At 51.2% G+C, this 21,044-nt stretch overlaps 1 protein-coding gene across 2 annotated transcripts in view; it reads right to left on the reverse strand.

The window, feature by feature from the left end:
* Nucleotides 1–21,044, reverse strand: part of XKR6 (XK related 6) — a 294,250-nt gene that overhangs the window by 25,392 nt on the left and 247,814 nt on the right. For both annotated transcript variants that reach the window (XM_021073068.2, XM_084997809.1), the window contains one exon: nucleotides 1,011–1,207. In XM_021073068.2, coding sequence (XP_020928727.2) covers nucleotides 1,011–1,207 — 197 coding nt within the window. The remainder of the gene's footprint in view (nucleotides 1–1,010; nucleotides 1,208–21,044) is intronic.

The raw sequence follows: 21,044 nt of genomic DNA on the forward strand, positions 1-21,044 counted from the left end.
AGCTGCCCTACTCCCCCAGATCATACTTGTTCATGCCCTCTGGAGTCAGGAACCTCTGGGCTGAGTCCCTTCAGCAACATCTCTGCTTGAATATTCTTAACGACGGGAAACTCACTACTTCCTTGACAGTCTTCCATCACCAGATGGCTCCTGCCGTTTCAAATGTCTCCCACACGTTGAATTGAAGAGGTCCCCCTGTGGCTCCCCTCACCCTTTGGAACGACCATTCTTCCCCGTCGTCCCTTCACATGTGGGGGTCACATAGCTCGGGTCTTCCCCAGATTTCCAGCCCCTGCTCATCCTAGAGGTTCTCCCTTGCTGGAGCTCCAGCACCCCTCCCCCCCAGCAAACATGCTCTGACCACCACACTTGCAGGCTGATTTGATCTGGGGTCTGACTGACATTGCTGTCCTGGGGCAAGACCCTGCCTTGACCAGCGGAGGACAACCTGGAAAGGGCTCAGGCAGCCAGGAGGCCCTCAGAGGCTTCCTGCTGCTGCTGAGACAGTGCTGTCCCAACCTGGCCCTGAACACCTCTGGGCTCCTCAGAGACCCCCTGGGGCCACAGAGGCCAGCAGTAGGGAGGGGGCCAGTGAGCAGGGTGCACTGGGCTCCGGACCCCCACCCCCAATGACCTAGACCAGAGGTACTTGAGCCTGTTGTATAAATGGGGCTTCTACATGTTATAAATGGGTTTGAAGCCAGAGCACCACAGCTTAAAACTGGCTAAAACTGCTGATGCAGCCTGACACGATTGAGCCTCTTGGGCACGTGCCATTCTGAGGCATCTCCCCATCCCACATACATGCAAACACCACAGCTCAGGCCAGCACCAAGAAAGGGGGCCTTCCCCCTGCCCCACCCTCCATCCCGATCAGGAGGCCAGGGCCCCTGTCCTGCTCTTCCTTGGACACTGAGACCCGGCTCTGCTCTGCTGTGACGGCGGGGCAGGCTTGCACATGGGTTCAGGGCAGAAGGTGGCCCCAGCCCGGGGCGGGGCGGGGCACTCACAGGGCAGCGTCTCGGCGCGGCTCTTCTGGATCATTATGCAGAGCTGTAGCACCAGTTGGGGGGCGCTTTCCAGGAAGGTCTCCAGGAGGCGCAGCATGTTAACGTCTGCATATTCGTACATCATAGCCCAGTAGAAGCGTCGCTGGTGTTCCTTCTGCCGCTGGCTCTGAATCCCCAGGTACATGGTGCGGATATACCTGCCGAGAGATGGGACAGAACACAGCGTGGGTTGGGGTGGGGGCTGTGGAAGGGCCAGGCCATCCCCCAGACCGGGTCCTCTTCTTTCCCCTGAGTTTTGCCAGGTGTTTGGACCAGCTCGAGGGCTTCTTCCAGCCCATGGAAACAGGCTAAGCTCTGCGGGGGTGGGGAGGGGCAGTTCAGGGAAGGAGTCAGGCAACTTGCTCCGTTCACGGCCTCGGATTGTTCATCTGTAAAATGGGAAATGAAACATGGGGACCAGATGACCTCACAGGCCTGCCAGGCAAACATCACAGGTAATCTCAGAGAGCAGGTGGGCTTGCTCAGGTTCAGGGTCTCAGGAAGAAACTTCCAGCAGTGTTCTCACCTCTCTGGAGGAGGAGGAGGAAGGGAATTAACATTTATGAAGCTCCTACTAAGATCACTTGCTTGCTGCCACATGTCGCCTGGGTCCCAGGTGCCAGGCAGGTATGATTCCCATGTAGGACAGATGGGGGCGGGGGCTCACTGGCTTGGGCTCCATAACTAGATGTTGGAGCGACCAGAGGCCGGCCCCAGGCCGACGACACCAAAACTCATGAGTGACCCCTCCACACGAGGGAGACACAGTACCTGCAGTGAGGCCTCCGTCTAGATGTGGTCCCGGACTCAGTCACACTGATGCACTGAGGCCACTCCATCCAGGAGGGACAAGGGGCAAAGGAAGTAGGCACAGGTGGATGGGCTCTGGGTTCAAACTCCTGCTCTGTCATCTGCTAATTGTGGGACCTTGGATTAATTACCCCAACTCTGTGTCCTTCTTTCTTACTTTTCTGGAACACAGGGGAAAGAATCACAGCATCACAGGGCTGGTGGGAAGATGGGGGAAAAAATTCGACGGCTGGGTATGTATCTTGGGTCGAGGTAAGAGAGCCTACTTGTCTGCCTCACTGTCACCTAAACTTTGGAAGCTATCTCCCAGCCACAGTCAAGGAGGGGATGGAAGGCGCCATCCAAGACAGTCCAGGCCCAGAGGAGGTGGCAGTGCCAGGACAAAGGCAGCTTCAGAAAGCACAGCTTTGCGGGGCCAGTTAGGGTCAAGAATGTGAACCATAAACTGGGGCCACAGCCAACAGGACAGAACCACACTCCCGGGACTGTATATCACTGTGCCTTCTAAAAGGCACAACCTCTCACAGAGGTTGAGAGCATGGTTGACCCTCTGTATAACCCCAAGCACTGTCAGGGGTCCATCTAAGACTGCTGGGTGGTCTCTTCTCTCTGTCCCCATCCCCATACTCACTCTCCTGGATTGAAGCAGAAGCCTCTTAACTGGCCTCCCAGGGTCCACTCTTGCCCCAAGACAACACATTCTTTGCACAGCAGCCAGAACACTTCATGAAAATCCTAAATGTAATCACGTCACCACCTTTTCTCATCCCCCCATGGCTTCCCATCATGCTCAGGATAAAACCCAAGTCCCCTCCCTTGGCTCGTGGGGCCATGCCTTCCCCTCCAGGCCCACTTCTCACATCTGCTCTGTCTCTCATGGATGTGTGAGCTTGTGAGTGTTCACGCCACCCTCTCAGTGCCTGTGGATGCAGAAGGAAGGTTTCTGTGCCCCAGAGTTCGGAGTCCTACAGGCCAGCACTGTCACAGCAGGGCAAAGGCAGCCCATGCCCACATTTACACCACATTTCTTCTTCTTCCCGGGGCAATGGGAGAAGTGGGCGTTGGCAAAGAACATTACATAGACATTACAGAAGTCCATGCTTTAGAAGCAAAGATGCAAAAACATACATTTGTAAAATAATTTAAAACTGGACAGTGATGCTCCTCTCTAGTTCTAAAACAGTGGACCACCCTCCTGGGTGCAAATCTCGTACTGGCTGATACCTGCCTCTCCCAGCCTCACAAGGTGGCCCGAGGTGGAGTGACAATTATGTGGCAGAGCTAAGCCTCTGCATCTGGTCCCAGGCCAAGGCAACACCAGCACCCAGACTCACCCATCTGACCTCCCGCCCCATGTTCCCCAAGCCACAAGCCCCTCTGCCTATCATGGTCAGGGCAGTGGAAGATGATGAGCCCACAAAATGCTGGCTCAACCATAACATCTGCCAGAGAAGCCAACCTCGAACTTCCTCCGTGAGAACATCCCAAGGTATGGGAGGAGGGGAGGGTGGGAATGGGCCAAGCCAGAGCCTCCCGCCATCAACACCATCAACGAGCAAAAGCTACCAGGAGCCCATGGTGCACCAGGGCCAAATTCAAGACGAAAATTGGAAATCATGACCCTTGGGACACCAGCTCACTCAACCCCCCACCCTGGAGTGGGAGCTAAATCACAGTCCAGTTCAAAATTCCCAGTCAACGGCCTTCACTTATTCTGCCACTCCTGCACCCTCTTCTTCTCTCCTTAAGTCCTTGGGTCCCTAGTAGACTACATAAAATCCAGAGTGGGTCTAGGTGACCTCTGGGGCTGCACAGCCTCTTGCTAAGCCTTCAGCCCCTGTACATAGGCAGCCTTGGCCTATGGCCACAAGGTGGCGCCAGACCCTAAGCCACGCAGGAAGGCTGCTCAGTGGTGATCTCATCCCCAGCCTGCCACCTCTTAAGGTCTGCACCTTCCAATGCGGCAGCCTGGGATGCAGGGGGCAGCAGCGGTGAAGCTGAGAGGCAGGCCCAGATGTGTCCCAGGGGAAAGGAGGGTCTCCTGATGCAGGAGACATAAGGTGGCCTGCTGTTCCCTCACCTTCTCCCCTATCCTGGCAGGTTCCAGAAAACTCACCTCCCCCAGGGAAGGTAGTTCTGGAGAGAAGACACCCAACACCCCTCCTTCTAATGTGCTTCTACCTGGATTTTGTGTCACCTCCTGTCACACCATTTCTCTCTGAAGAACATCGGATCATGAAGAATACGTATAAATTCAGGGAGGCAGCCTGTCCCAAAGGGGCGAGGACTCAGGAAAGCTGGGTCTGATCTGCCATCTGCAGGGCTGCGTGACCTTGGGCAAGTCACTTCCCAGGCTGGGTCTGCTCTACTTACCCCTCAGAGAGGGGCAGACGTTGGGGGGGGGGGGATCTCTAAGCTTTTGCCTCTGTTTTATAACCTCGTCCTTCTGTGGCTTCTCAGAGCCTAAAGGATGGCCTGGTATCTTTACAAATAGTACCTGGTGTTTGTCTGGCACTCATATGTGCCAGGCACTGTGCTGAGCATTTTGTACTTACTAACTCATTTAATCATTGCAACAAATATTGGAGGTAGATGCAACATTACTTTAACTTTACAGATGGCAAACTGAAGCACTAAGGCTAAGACCCACCTACGTAAGTGGTTGGGGAGGGCTTCAAGCCCAGCAGCCTGCTTTGGGGCCAGTGCTCTCAACTCCTGCCCACACACCTCTCAGAGGTAGACCAGTTGTCTTTTTTCTCTGAATTTAGTCCAACTACAGTGGAAAATCACTGTTTGCCCCAAACACCTGGGCTTTCTTCCAGTTCTCTCACTGGCTATATTACCTTGGGAATATCTCTTACCCTCATGGAGCCTCAGTGTTCTCATCCGTACGATGCCTGGCCCAGAGTAGGACCCTAGGACATGACGGATGAATGGATGTACACCACCATGTCCCCTTGGAGGGTCTCAAATGAGGCAAAGCCTGTGAGAGTAGATGGGAGACCAGAAGCCACTTATGGCAGCTATTACTGCCTCCCTGCCCTCATCAAGGGGCTCTCCTCCTGCCTTTCCTTCAGCCCACTCTGCTTATTCTCCTTACAAGGCTATGTCCTCTCCTTGCTTTGTAAACTAGAGAATTGTTTAAAACTCCTTATACCTCTAGGAGAACTCTCTAGTTCTCTGAGCACATTTTCACTTTTACAGCAGCGCTTTAAAGGAGACACAATTGTCATCTTTTACCCATTGGTTCATCTGAGATTCAGAGAGCCTGAGTGATTTGGCCAAAGTCACATAGCCCATCATGGTTCAGGTGAATCAGAGGTTTTGCCCAAACTATGTTGCCACACTGGGAATTAGCTATAGCTCTGCCTGAAATGAAGGGAGATAAGTCATTTCCCTTAAAAAAGCAGAAGGTTGAACAGTTTCACCTGCCTAGACCTACAGTCCCATGCTGCTTCTTATGACACCCTCAGATACAGCATTTTGAAATCTCTGACTGTGGAGAACAACACACCTGCCCAGCCCAGAAGCTTCAAACAGGGCTGAGGTTTTGTGAGGCCTGAAGCTTAGAGAATCTTCATCAAGAAAAAGAAGTAAAGTCTACCAAACATTTAAAGTAGCACCAATTCTACACACTTTTTTCCCCAGAAAATAAGAGGAAAGACTATTTCCCTATTAATTTTATGAGGTCAGCATTACACCAGACAAACACCATATAAGAAAATTAAACTACAGACACTATCCTTTATAAACACAGATGCAAATCTCTTCAACAAAATACCGCAAATCAAGTCCAATGATATACAGAAACAATGACAAGACATGGACAACTGGAGTTTACCTGGGGAACATAAGGCTGATTCTATATTCAGAAGTCCACTGATGTAATCAACTATATCAATAAGGTAAACCACACATCACATTAGTTGATGCAGAAAGAAATCATCTGATAGAATTCAACATCTTTTCATGGTTTGTTTGTTTGTTTTTAAACCTCTCAGCAAACTATAAATAGAAGAGAACTTCCTTAACCTGACATGGATGAGAGACATCTACAAAAACCCATAGTTAATTTCACACTTAATGGTAAAAGACTGAATTCTTTCCTCTTAAAATTAAGAACAAGACAACAGAAGTTCCCCTTGTAGTGCAGCGGAAATGAATCTGACTAGGAACCATGAGGTTGTGGGTTCCATCCCTGACCTTGCTCAGTGGGTTAGGATCCGGCATTGCCATGAGCTATGGTTTAGGTCACAGAGGCAGTTGGATCCTTAATCGCTGTGGCTGTGGCGTAGGCCAGCGGCTACAGCTCTGATTTGACCCTTAGCCTGGGAGCCTCCATATACCGTACATTCAACCCTAAAGAAAAAAAAAAAGAAAGAAAAGAAAAGAAAAGAAAAAGAATAGGAACAAGACAATAACTGTCTATGTTCACCACTTTTATTCAACATCATACTAGAAGTCCCAGTCAGTACAGTAAATCAGGACAAAGAAATAAAATACATGCTAATTGCAAAGAAAGAAGTAAAACTGTCCCCACTTGTGAATGACATGGTGGTCTAGATAGAAAATTCCAGGAGTTCCCATCGTGGCACAGCAGAAACGAATCCAACTAGGAACCATGAGGTTGCAGGTTCGATCCCTGCCCTTGCTCATCGGGTTGAGGATCCGGCATTGCTGTGAGCTGTGGTATAGGTCGCAGACATGGCTCGGATCTGGCATTGCTGTGGCTGTGGCGTAGGCCGGTGGCTACAGCTCCGATTAGACCCCTAGCCCAAGAACCTCCATATGCTGTGGGTACAGCCCTAAAAAAAGGACAAAAGACAAAAAAAAATCCCAAGGAATATATAAAGAAGCTCACAGAACTAATCAGCAAGTTTAGCAAAGTTTCATGATACAAGGTCAGCATATAAAATTAAATATTTCTACAGGTTACTAATGAATGATTGGAAGTGGAAATTTTAAAATACATACAACTTAAATTAGCTCCACTAAATGAAATACTTAGAAATACACCTAATGAAATGTGCAGAATTTCAGAGTTGTCACTGTGGTGCAGTGGGTTAAGAATCCAACTGCGCTGGCTCAGGTCACTGTGGAGGTGAAGGTTTGATCCCTGACCTGGTGCAGTGGTTTAAAGGATCCAGCGTCGCTGCAGCTGTGGCATAGGTCGCAGCTGTGGCTTGGATTCAATCCCTGGCCTGGGAACTTCCATATGCCACAGGTATGGCCATTAAAAAAAAAAAAAAGTATAGGATTTGCATGCTGAAGCTACAAAATGTTAATAAAAGAAATCAAAGAAAATCAAAATGATAGCAAGGGCTACCACGTTCATGGACTGAAAGACTCAATATAGTGACAATATAATGGCAACTTTCCCTAAACTGATCTATAGATTGTACAGAATTTCACTAAAGATCCCAGCAGAATTTTTGGCAAATAAAGACAAGCAGATTCTAAAATTTACATGGAAAAAGCAAAAGAACTAGAAGAACCAAAATGATTTTGAAAAAGCAGAATGAATTTAAAGAACACACACTACCTGATCTTAGAACTTCCCATACAGTTATAGTAGTTAGGATAGTGTGGTATTGACCAAGGGAGAGAAACACAGATCAACGGACAGAATAGAGAGCCCAGACACACGCCTCCACACATACAGTCAATTGATTTTTGACAAAGGTGCAAAGATAATTCAATGGAAGAAAGACAGTCTTCTCAACAAATGACGTGGGAATAATTAGTCACTCATACGTAATAACTACCTTAAAACATACCATGCATTAAAATGCAAACATATACAATTTTTAAGAGAAAACCTAGGAGAAAATCTTTGTGATCTTGCATTTCTGTCTTAGGACAGCAAAGGCATGATCCATAAAAGAAAAAATAGATGAACTGGATTTCACAAAATTAAAAACTTTTTGCTCTGTGAATGGTATCGTTATGAGAATGAAAAGACAAGCTACAGACTGGGAGAAAATGTTTGTATACCAAGTATCTGACAAGAACTTGTAACCAGAATAGGTACAGCACTCTCAAAATTGCCAGGGCTGAGAAGGAAGTTCATGGTGGGGCCCTGGGGGAATCCCTGCTGCCAGCCACCACCGACTGGGTACTTGTGGGAGCTGCGGTTAAGACCCGTCACACCTAAGGGACCTTTCAACCAGGTGGGCAGCACCCAGCCTGGCCCTACCAGGACTGTGGCCCCTGACCCAGGGCTGCCTCTGCCATAAGCAGCCAGTCCTGCAGGGTGGTCACAGCCAGGACTGCACTCTGACCCCTCCATGGCCAAGAACTGCCCCAGCTCTTTTCAGAAAGACCTGGAAAGCTGATCTCAAAGGCAAGTCACGCTTCTTTTCTGAAGCTAATAATAATAATAATAATAATAAAATTATTCATCTGAAGGGCTCCTTGCTTTGAAAAAATTCCTTTAACTCATAGAAACAGAAAACAAACTAGCGGTTACCAGAAGGGAGAGGGAAAGGGCAAGATAGATGAAGGGAATTAAGAGGGACAAACTACAAGGTATAAAATAATTAAATCACAGGGATGCAATGCACAGCACAGGGAATAGAGTCAATATTTTATAATAACTTTGTACAGAGTATAATCTATAAAAACATCAAATTACTCTGCTGTACACCTGAAACTAATACTTTAAGTCATTATACTTCAATGAGAAAAATACTTCCTATTTTTGTGGTGTTTCAGCGCAAGCAGCCACGCCTCTGGGGGCCTCCTGACCCTTACCCTGGGTGGGCGTGGCGCACCCTCCCACAGACGCACCCCGCCTGCAAGCTGCCCCACACACTACCGCACACAGACACGCACTGCGCACAGCCAGGCCCCCACCTGTGCAGACACATGTAGCGCATGATCACTTCCCTGTGTCCACATGATCCGACCCCGATCCCAGGGGTGGGTCCCTGCCTGCCTCAGCCATTCACTGTCACTGCTACAGATACAGAGGAGGCAGAGGAAAAGCCAAATGGCCATCACTTCCCCAGAGCTGGGAACCGGCTGAGAGGACGGGGCATTGCAACTACCAGTCAGATGAGGAGAGGCAAGGCAGGGGTTCCCCTATCTGAGGACATCAAGGAGAGGGCTGGGCCAGCTGCCACCAAAATACCCAGGAGTGTGCTGACACCAGGACTTGCGAAGCCCCTGGCCCTGTTCAACTTGGCCCACTTTGCCTCCACCCGCACCTGATTGATCTGGCGATCCCGACTCGCGGTCACAGTGAGATGTTGAGGGCTGTTGTGACGCTGTGTGATCTGCATCCTCATCTGGCCCATCCTTGGGTGGGGAGGAGCCCATGTAGTCCCCTCCGTTTCTTACATCCCAGGGCGGGAACCTCCACGGCCAGGTGGCCATGTAGTAGCTGTGGAGGAAGTGGCCCGAAGGGAGGTGGGGGCAGTTTCAGGGTCTCAGGCTGTGTAGGGCTTGTGTAGGAACCTTGCTGGTCTGGGGAATGTCACCTGCTGAAGACTGTTGAGCTGGGTCACCAGGCATTAACAGGAGGATCCAGGGCTCCTGTGTCAAAAAGGCTGTGTTCCCACCTGTGTGATGTTGACTCTGTGCTGAAGTAGGAACCCCTGTGGCAGTCCCTGGGGTCTCAGATCGGGAGCAAGCAACAGCATGGAGAAAAATCCTTCAAACTCTTCCAGACCATTCATAGGTCTCAGGGGCACTGACACCTGAGCTGTCACAGACAAGATCAGGGTAGGACCGGCAAGCCTCTGCTGCTACCACCAGGCCCATTTCACAGGTGAGAAAATCGAGGCTCATCTGGATTCTGTAAGCTGGGTGGCTCCCTATCAGCTGTGCAGCCAGGTATCCAGCCTCCTGCCTCCCCGCCTTTCTCTCCCACACCTGCCCCCTGACCCGCCACATCCGATGGCACTCCATTCCCAGACCTTCTGCCGTATGCCACCTCCACGTCTTTTCTTCTGCTGCCCCTACTTCCTGAACTGCGGTCCCCTGGGTAGAGCTCAGCGCCTTCCCTCAGGCCAGGTTCTTCCTTCCTCCTAGACACTGGGTCCTCAGGACAGCACCAGCTCCCATTTCCTGGCTTCTCCTTCCATACCAGGCACCATGCAAGCACCCTACATATATGAAGTCATTTCACCTGAGAACCTGCAGGGGAAGAAACTGAAGCAAGAGGACACCCGAGGACTCAGGACCATGGCACACACCAGGGGGCTGGACTCCAGAGAGGGTCTTCCAACCTGGTCCCCTCCAGGCTCCTCTTCTTTATCTTTCTCTCACTCCTCTCTCCCCACTTCATTTATTTCTTTCAACAACTCTATGAATTTTTAAATCATCTATTAGCTCCGTTGTACAGATGAGAAAACTGAGGCGTGGGGGTTAAAAAGCGCATCAAGTTAGAAAGCCAGATTTCAGCCTCCATTTGTTTGGCTGTGCCACATGCCCGTTTTCCACCACCGGCGGCCTCTCCCCTCCCCATCATAGCTATCCCCGCAGCCCGCGCTGTACTGGAGATACCGGCATAGAGAGGTGCCTCTCCAGCTATAGCTCTTAACCCCCAGAAGGGGCGCCATACAGCCGGTCCCCCCAGCCCGCCATGATGAATATCCAGCAGAGGTGATAACGCGAGTTTATCTCCTGCTCTGATGCTCTCATTTGACCCAGGGATGCCTGCAACGCCACCTTCAAATACATGAAATGCACATTCCCTGAAGTAGATGATACGATAGGTGTAGGAGCGCAATTAAAGCAGGAATGATTGGCGTTGAACACAATACAGAACTTACCAACCAGCCCAGCAGGATAACATACTACAAGGAGATGGGATTTTTGCCCCTCACTGGACAGTTTCAGAGAGAAGAAAAGCTACAGGGTTGTCAGACATCAGAGGATCACAGCTCATGGCACATGGGCTGGAACTGCCTCCACAATTTACAGTAGGCAAGGCGCGTGCACCTATTGCCCAAGCGGGCATATCCACATGCGTGTCCAAACACAAGTCCTACCTGAGGATCCCCTCAAACCACCTGAATGCAAGGTCCGGGCGGCTCAAGGGGCCCCCAAGCTGGCACAGCAGGAGTGGTGCACCAACGCAGCCCTGGCTGTGGGTCATGGGCTCTTTCGAGTCTGAGAATGGATTCTGGAACCTTCCACTGCCTGACTGCCTGGATGCCCCTCCAATCCCCTACTCCCCCCTCATTGAGCCGAGGTGCCTTCTGTGCTGAGGAAAGGTGGAGGGACCAGCTGCCAGCTCAGCCCCCGAGAGCAGCACATCAAATCAGAGCTATTTTTAGCCCTTCTCTCCAGCGTCTGACATCAGCTGAGTGGTGGCGACAGGCTTGGGGCACACATCTGAGAGAGCAGGCATGAAATGGCATTTCTTTGCCGGGGCCCAGGGGAGAGAGCAGGGGAAGCACCACAGAGCTTCAGGGAACGGAGGTGGCTGCAGCGGGGTCACCCCGTAGACTTCCTTGAAGTAGGGTCTTGGTTGCAAGGTGGCCTAAGCATCCCTCAACATCTCAGGGCTCAGGACAGCAGGATGTGGGTGGGAACAGGCCTGCCAGCCTATTCCCCACCAGAATAGGGGCAGTGGGGCCCAGGCTACTGTTCCTCTGAGATTTCACAGGAAACTTGACTGTAAAGATCAAAACACCCCTGTAAACCTACATATTGGAAAAATGCTTTTTGTTCCCCTGTATAAGCTCCTAGAAGGACAGAGACCAAAGTTTTGAGGTGTTGGTTTATCTTTGCACACCTGATGCATGGCATGCTGCCGGACACTTGGTAGGCATCCAGGGGTCATGAACGAATGAACCAACAGGGCAGCCTGCTGGTAAAGTCCTTGAGCTCTTGGAAGTTTATAGACTAGCCTCAGGCGGGGGGTAAGGAAAACCTCCCTCTTCTCCAGGCTTGGACCTGGGGCTCTTCCCTGCTCTTCTGCCTGCTCACTTGTCCCCAAATCTCACCCTCTAGCACAGCTGAGTCCCCAGTTCTGAAGGAATTTGTGACTGTCTTTTTTTTTCTCCAGTGGCCACAGGCTCTTTCCAACCAAGAAAACAAACCCATCACTGGGGCCACCCTCATGCTTTTCTGCTCGGAGTTGGAACCGCTGCAGTGCCCACCCCAGGAAAGGCTGCTTCACATTCCTTAACCCACTGAGCCACAAAGGGAACTCCATGAACTTGCCCCTTTGAAGGTCTCATGAGTGCTCCACCACTGCAATCCAGCCCCTTCCCGACTGTGCCCCTCCTGTGCACCAGGCATTGTGCCAGGCATGGGGGACCCAGCCCAAGTCCCTGTCTCCTTCCTCTGCACCATGCTGCCTCTCTGCCCCACGGAAGACATACCACTACATCCACACCAGGCGTGTTTAGTCACTTAGGCTCTGGAAGGTGCCTCCCAACCATGACATTCATTTCTCCTTGGAGAGTAAGGAATGAATCAAGGAGGAATCCAGGTGACCAGTCACCAACGCATCTGACCCGGGCCTCCAGACTCTTCTGCCGTTTCCTGCTGGCTCTGCCACCTTGAAAATGTGTTTCCTTCTTAGTGAAATGAGCAAATAAGACCAAATGAGCTCTCAGGTCCTGGCACTACATTAACTGCGCAGATCTTGCAGGGGTTGGTCTGTGTCCCAGAGATCTTTCCAGATCTGTGGTCACCCTGGAGGACTTGGGCCATCTCCTCTTAGGGCAGCCCCACCTGGCCCCCTGCACGGGAGAGGCTGGGGTCACTGGGAAACTAGCCGCAGTTCCTCCAAGCTGTCCTCTATGGCAAGGTCCCTGCCCTATGCTTCAGACAATAGCATGTGTGCTGTTTCCTAGAGCCTCTCTGGGAAACTGACTAGAAACTGAAGTAGAAGGAGGCATGTAGTCAAGTTTGCATGGTGCTAGGAGTGAGGCTGGTGACATTTCCGCATCTTAGGTCCCATCTCTGGGGGACACCGAGGCCAGGCCTGCTTGCCAGCGCACTGGTCAGGCCAGCCTCCCCGGGACACCCTCAAGGTCAGACACAAGAAAGGGCACCGAGGGCTGGGGGGAACTGTCCCCTGCATCCAGGCCAGAGTCGCTGTAGGAGTCTCTCGTGGGTGCTGTGCTCACCCTGACAGTGTCCCTTTGCGCTGCTGGGAAAAAGGGGATGCAGGGAGAGCACTGGCTGAGAGTCAGGCCGCTTGGCCACCAGGGCCACCTCTGCAAGTGACGGGCTTCAGGGTCTGGGATGCTTCCTCTGGCCCCACCCCCAGCCTCACCATCCATAGAGTAAAGAGTTGAATGATTGTTTCTAACTTCTTCCCAAATCTCCCCATCCAAGGGGACAGCCGTGTGGCCTAACTGCCCAGGGCCTGAAGGGGAAGGGACCATCTTGGTGACCGCCTGCCTTCCTCTTCCATGGTGGCAGTGCACAGATAAGGTCACAGAGCTGGGGAAACACCTCAGATATGGAGCAAGGGTGAGAGCTGGCCATTTCCCCGGGGATAGGGGTGGAGGTAGGTGGGTAGACGCAGTGTCTGGCCTTGAGCTCAGATCACCAGCCAGCGGGGCCTTTCTGAGGTCAGCCCACCCAATTCCCTGTTTACAGGCAGCAGCACCATATCTCAGGCCCACACCAGATGGGTGTAAATAATAATAAGCAGTACAATGACTTTATAGCATCTCTGTGTTTCTGTACACTTGCCTAGCTCTCTGACACATCTATGCTGACGTTTCCTCAGGGCCCTGTCAAGGTTCCAGCAGGGTGGTCTGGAATCTGCCCTCAGTCAGGGCAAATGCAGGGGCCCACACAGGAGTAAGTGCAGGAGCCAGCTCTCGGCCTAGTCTCTGCCCTGGGGTTCTGACCTCACGCTCTTATGGCTGGGAAGGTGAATGTGACAGGACTGCAGGAGGTCTCCCACGTGCCAGACACAGAGACAGGTGTGGGTCCTGCCCTGAAGGAGCTCCTATCCAGCAGGGAGATGGGCAAGGGCACTTAGTGACTTAGTGCTGAACAGAAGGATGCAGTACACCTATCGTTACCCCCTTTGGCAGATGACACAAATGGGCAAAAATAACTCATCCAATGCTGCCCAGCCAAAAGCTAGAGGCTTGACCCCAAAGCATGAGGGGCTCAGAGCACAGAAGAGGAAGTTCCTAACCCAATGTGGGTGTCGGTGAAGAAGGTTCCAGGAGGAGGTCAAGTCTGAGCAGAACCTTAGATACTTAGGAGACCAGTTCTACAGTCATAAGCCCCTTTCCCAACCACGCCTGCATGACTCAGGGCACACAGGCTGAGCTTACGGTCCTACGGTTCTCTCCTGGATCTTTCTCTCTCTCTCTCTCTCTTTTTTTTTTTTTTTTTTGTCTTTTTGTCTTTTTAGGTCTACATCTGCAGCATATTGAGGTTCCCAAGCTAGGGGTCCATTTGGAGCTGTAGCCACCAGTCTACACCACAGCTCACTGCAATGCCAGATCCCTAATCCACTGAGTGAGGCCAGGAATCGAACCTGGGTCCTCATGGATGCTAGTCAGATTCGTTAACTGCTGAGCCATGATGGGAACTCCTCCTTGATCTTTCTAATGATAAATAATCCACGGGGCTGAAATTGGAAGCTTTCTGAGGTCAGGAGCTGGAGTGTCCTTTCCATCCTCTCTAGCCCAGGAAAGAACAGATAGATGGTTGGATGGATAGATGGATGGGGCAGTAGGATGGATAAAAAAGGGGTGGCTGGGACCAGAGATCAATGCTGAGGGAGAGAAGTGGCTTCTGAGCAGGGGAGGGTGGGATTCCACTTCCTCCTGCAGGTGGTCATGGCCTGGACACTGGGTGGTGTGGGGCATCCTCTTTGCCCTCAGCCCCCAGCCCCTCCAGGTCCTGCTAGCAGAGCTTCCCCTGAAGCCAGCGTGGCACAGAGCTCTCTCCCAGCCCAGTTCCAGCCTCAGATGTCCCATCTTCCAAGGGCTCCCGAGGCCAGGGGGCAGCATGCACTCCTTTTAGGAGCCTGTTAGAATAGAGAGCACCCGCCATGCGCCAGCAGCCCTGGGCAGGGCCAAGGGTGGCTACACCAGGGTCCAGGGGCCCAGACCTTTTCTGTCATCCCCACTGACCAGGCCTGAGGTGGCCAGAATCACATCAACATCTCCAGCCTCAATCATGTCATCCATAGAATGGGGATAAGGTTCCCTAGTGGACTCTTTTGACTTCCTGCAGGTGCAAGTGAAGAAAGTGATGTGTCCGTACAACAGTCTCAGTCTAAGAATGCGTAACAAGAATAGAAAGCCTAGCCTTCTCCCTCAGACACAGAATGCCTAATAATTTATTAATTCATAACTCAGCACATTCTGAACAGAACTTGAGATGCCAGAGCATATGATACAGCTGGCCAGCACCAAAGACCCTTCATTCCCTAGCCAAACCATCCCCATCCCAAGGTCGCCAGTGAGGAATTACTGAACATTTTCTATGAGGTAGGAAGTCTGTTTGAAGTTTCTCATGGGCCAGCTTATGCAGCCCTCATGGCTGCCCCTTTAGGCAAGTATTGTTCTATTCTATATAGGAGCAACCTAAAGTAGGCCCAGAGACAGTGCATCACATGCCCAAGATCACACAGCAAAGCTGGAGGAGCTGGGATTCACACCCAGGACTGACTAAGCCTCAGAACCTCCCCAGCAGGCTCTACTGTCTCCCTGTGAAGGTGCCTTAAAAACTGCCAAGTGCTACCCAGAGTCCACCAACTTCCCCAGGGACAGCTATTTTGGGCAAGTCCCTTGTACCAGGTACTCGGGAAGCCCGGGGAACACAGCATCTCAGGCCCCCACCCTCAGAACTCATGTTCCAGGCAGAGGCAGATAATAAACAAAGGAACAAATAATTATGTAACATCATACCCGGGGTGATAAGTGCTACAGGCAGAGAAAGCTGTTGGAGGGATGGAGATGGAGGAGTGCGCGTGGGTGTGGAAGCACAGGCCTGTGAGGAGCCAGAGGCTGAGCCCTGCAGAAGGAACAGAGAGTCCACAGCTCAGAGCCCAGAATGGGCTCCAGCAGGAGCTGCAGGGATGCTGGGGCTCTGCAGGCTGGGCAGGTGCGTGTGGAGACAGGGTTACCCGGGGCTCGTCATGGAAGAACCTGGTTTTAGTGCCAAATAACAGTAGTAGCTTCTTGTACATCACATATTGCATTGCTTCCTTCTTATCTTTGTGCTCTGGCCTCTCCACTTCTTTACCCAGGTCCCTCAACCTCTCAGGACCTCAATGTCCTCACCTGTAAAATGAAAAGCTGGCCCACATGACCTTTTCCACCCCTTATCTCATTCCATGCTTAATGGCCATCAGTGGGCATTAGGGACCAGAATTGATCTTCCCCTGGGGGTGAGGAGGAGGCCAGGGGACATGCCCCCCAAACTGTGCTCCCTATTGGGGTGACTGTCCCAGGGAGAGGTGCAGCCAGGAGGTGGCGCCACCGAGCATCTCCTGAGCAGTGGACCTGATGCAAGTCTGCGAGCAGGGATGTCTGGGAGCCCCATGCCCCTTCATGGTCTGCCGCAGCTTGGTCCAGCATGAAACCCACCTGTGCGTGGCTGGGAGCCTTGGTGGGGAGGTGCTGGAGGGACCACGGGCATGGGAGGGAGTCGCAGCCAGAAGCCGGCATCTGGCACCCAACACTTGGAAGAGAGACCAACCAAGAGTCCAGGGCCGGCCCCTCACCCTTCACAGTGGGCTGGGAGGAAGCTGGGATCAGCTTCAGTGTGATTCTGAGCCGGGGCTGGGTGGCTGGGAAGGAGCCAGCCCAGATGTCCAGGTGTCTCTTTCTCCCCTGGGCTCAGCACAGGGTCCTAAGAAGAGCCTTCTGCTGCCTCCCTGAAGCCCTCTCGGGCCTTTCCAGAGCCCCCACCCTGCCTCAGGTCCCCCTGCCTACAAGCCCATCACATTTTTTTTTTTTTTTTTTTTTTGCTATTTCTTTGGGCCGCTCCCACGGCATATGGAGGTCGAATCGGAGCTATAGCCACTGGCCTACGCCAGAGCCACAGCAACGCGGGATCCGAGCCACGTCTGCAACCTACACCACAGCTCACGGCAACGCCGGATCCTTAACCCACTGAGCAAGGGCAGGGATCAAACCCGCCACCTCATGGTTCCTAGTCGGATTCGTTCACCACTGCGCCACGACAGGAACTCCCCCATCACACTTCTAATTGCAGAACATTCCCATCACCAGCAAAAGAAACTCCAAACCCAATTAACAGGCACTCCCCATCCCTCAGCCCAACCCCAGGCAAAACACTAGTCTACTTTCTGTCTATATGAATCTGCCTAGCCTGGGCATTTCCTATAAAGGGAATCATATAACACATGCCCTTTTGTGCTGGGCTTCTCTCACTTAGCACAAGGTTTCCAAGGTCCATTCACGCTGCAGAAGGCACTCTGTTCCTATTACTGAATAATATTCCATTACACAGATACATTACCTTTTGTTTAACCATTTGTTGGTTAATAGACAATTGGTTTTGTTTCCACTTTGGGGTTACCATGAATAAGACTACTGTGAACAGCCATGTGCCAATTTTTGTGTGGGCATGTGTTTTCCATTCTTTTGGGTACAGAACTAGGAATGGAATTGCTGGTCACATGGTAACTCTTAAGTTTAACTTTTCGTGGAACTGCCAGACTATTTTCCACAGTGGCCGCATCATTTTACATCCTCTCCAGCAATGTGGGAGGGGTCTCATGTCTCCACATCCTTGCCAACATTTGTTATTATCTGTCTTTAATTTTAGCTAGGCTCATGGGTGTGAAGTGGCATCTTGTGATTTTCACTTGCGTTTCCCTAGGGACTAATGATGTTGAGCATCTCTTCCCGGGCTTATTAGCCATTTGTGTATCTTCTTTGGAAAAATGTTTATTCAAATCTTCTGTCCTTTTATTCAGTAGCTTCTTCATCCCTTTACTACTGATTTGTAAGAGTTTTCTATGTAATCTGGATGCCAGTCCCTTATCAGACAAATGATTTACAAATATTTTCTCCCTTTCTGTAGATTGTCTTTTCCTCTCTCTCTTCCTCCCTTCCTTTCTTTTTGTGGCCAAACCCATGGCATATGGAAGTTCCTGGGCCGGGGACTGAATCGAAGCCACAACTGTGGCAATGCTGCGTCAGGCCAGGGATCAAACTCATGCCTCTGTGGCAACCAAGTCACTGTAGTTGGATTCTTGACCCACTGTGCCATGGCAGGAATTTCTTTTTTTTTTTTTTTTTCTCTCATGTTCTTAATGATGTCCTTTGAAGCACAGAGGTTTTTAATTTTGATTAAGTCCAATTTGTCTATTTTTCCTTTTGTCACTTGTGTTTTGGTTGTCACATCTAAGAAGGTTTTGCCTAAGCAAAAATCATGAAGATTTATTTCGATGTTTTCTTCTGAGAGTATTATAGCTTTAGCTCTTATGTTTAGGCCTATGATCCATCTAAGCTGAATTTATGTAAGATGTAATGTAAGGCCCAAGCTTGTCCTTTTGTTTGTGGATAGCCAGCTATCCCAGCACCACTTGCTGAAAAGACTATTCTTTCCCCAATTTAACTGTCTTGGCACCCTTTACAAATATCACTTGCACATAAATGTAAGGATTTATTTCTGGACAATTCTGTTGCATTGACCTACTCGTCTATCTTTATGACAGCACCACTGTCTTGATAGCTACAGCTCTATAGTAAGGTTGGAAAGCAGGAAGTTTAATCACTCCAGTTTTGTCATTCTTTTCCAAGACTGCATCTCTTGCTCTCTCTCTCACTGCCTTCTAACATTTATTGAGTGGAAATCTATGAGACAAGGTCCAAGTGCATCGAGTGTATTAACCCACTTAGCGAGACCTGTGAAGTAGGCTCTACCACAGTCCCACTTTACAGATGGAGAAACTGAGGCACATGGAAGTCAAGTAACTTGCCTAAGGTCACACAACTGGTAGGCGGCAGAGCTGGAAGGGGAACCTGAGCCACGTGGCTGACAGACACCCAGAGAGATGTCAGATGGTGTGAGCTGGTCTGGGTCTCTCCATGTTCAGATAGGGGTGCCCGAGGCTCGCTGTAACTGAGACAGGATGAGATCCTGCTTTCTGCCCACACTGGCCACTTCCTCTTTCCACGTGGCCCAGCATGTTCATTTCAATGTGACATTGCCTGGTTAAAATGCTGGGGGAACACAGTGGCCATGCAGAGATTCCCTTGGCCTCTGGACAAGAGAGGGGGACCCTGATGCTGGACCCAGCCCTACTCAGATCCATCATCCTTCTTGCAGGGGAAGGGGCCCAAACAGGGACTGCATGGGGTCCTCGTGCCCACCTTACTGCCCCCCATCACTTTGTGTCCAGTACTATCCGTGGGCCACCAGCTGGAAGCTCTGGGAGTATAGTGACCCTATTTCCCATCCTTCTGAACCTGCAGCAACTTCCCTTTAACTGATTGGCTCCTGGTTAATCAAGCTCCAGCCCCAGCGTCACCTCTGGGAATTCCATCTGACTGCTTCCCCACCTCCACACCCCTGGGGAGAGGCTGGTGCCTCTGTTCCTCTCCTGCCCCAGCACCTGTCACCATGGCACTCAGCACACTCTAATGTAGCTATAGTTTTGTAGTTTGTGTCTTGTTTTCCCTTCACCTCCTTCGCAAGACCATGAGCTCCTAGAACAAGGCCTTGTTCACACAGGGCCAGGCTCGTGGCTGGTGCTCAGTTAATTTCTGCTGGTGACTGAATGAAGGAGCAAGTCATGACTAAATCAATAGATGGCTGAGCAGCGGGCTGCCCTGGGGACAGCGCTGGGAAAGTCACCCAGTTGATCAAGCTGGTCTTTCGGCAGTGTGTCGGATCACTGCTGCCCAAATTCCCAGCTGACATAGCTCAGCAAGGCTCCTGGCATGCTTGTAGGAGCCCCCAGGAGTCAGCCAGGAGCCCACCTCCCCCTCCCAACCCCTCCTCCCAGGAGCCTCCCTCCCCCCTCCCTCTTCCCGCAAAGTCAGGACTCACTCCTCAAATCCCTTCTGTCACAGAAGAGAAAACATGATCAAGCTAATTCACACTAAGATGATAGTGGCTTAAAGTATTATCCCTCCAAACAAGGGAGATAAATGTTTCAAATAAAAGGGATGGTGGCTCCTGGCAACACCAGGGGATCCTGCTGCAGCATGGACCACCCCTCCACCCCTTTTCTATGGGAGGACCAGCCTTGCCTTCTCCCTCAAAGCCACCTTTCTAAAGGGAGAGGTCCATCGGACCAGCCACGAAAACACATCCTCAGACTCAAAAGACATACTCGTCCCCCAAGCAGGCAGTACAAAGCAGCGTGCACAGTGCATCCTGTCCTGTTGTCTACTTCGAGTCTGCGGCATTGATGAGATAGGTCCGTCGTCTTTTTACAGGTGAGGACACAGAAGCCACGAGGCTAACTCACTGAATTTCACCCCTTGGAACCTGAGGTCATGGGCAGCAGCCCAGGCTGCTCTTTGGGGGTCACCCAAACCATCCTCCACAGCCACGTGACTTGGTTCCCTGGACCTGCTAGGTCTCTTCAGCTTCGTGGGCCATACGCCCCCTGAACTGCTGTCATCCTGTCTGCAGGGAACTCGCTCCCAGAAACATCCACCTAGGAATCTGTTACAGGCTAAATTGTGTTCCCCCAAATCCAAACCCTCAGATTGTGAGTATATGTGTAGACGGGATCTTTAAAGAGGTAACTGGGGTAAAGAGAGGCCACAAGAGTGGGTCCTAATCCAATAAGACTGGTGTCCTTATAAGCAGAGATCAGGTCACAGGTAACACACAGGCCAAGGGATGACCATGTGAGGTCATAGTAAGGAGGCAGCTGAGATGGGCTGAACTGTGCCCCTCATGACCCCAGTTCACATGTGGAAGCCCTAAGCCTTGCAATGACTGTATCTGGAGGCAGCGCACTGAGGAGGCGGTGGTTAAGGCTAAATGAAATCCCTACCTGATGGGAATGGCATCCTGACAAGAGAATAGCAGAAATCTCTCGCTGTGTGCAAACCACATGAGGCAGGGCCACATGAGGACACGGGGAGAAGGCGGCCATTTACAAGCCAGGAGAAGAGGATTCCGTAGAAACCAAGCCCCGAGCACCTGACCTCAGGTATACAGCCTCCAGAGCAGTGAGAAGATTAGCTGTTCTTGCTTAAGCCTCTGGTCTGTGACACTTCATTATGAAGTCCTGGCCAACTCGTGGAT

Source organism: Sus scrofa, chromosome 14 (assembly GCF_054392235.1).
Source record: "Sus scrofa isolate SSC_HxYL_T2T_F1_AM1 chromosome 14, Sscrofa_HxYL_maternal_Yorkshire_Landrace_v2.0, whole genome shotgun sequence".
In the NCBI taxonomy this organism is placed as follows: domain Eukaryota; kingdom Metazoa; phylum Chordata; class Mammalia; order Artiodactyla; family Suidae; genus Sus; species Sus scrofa.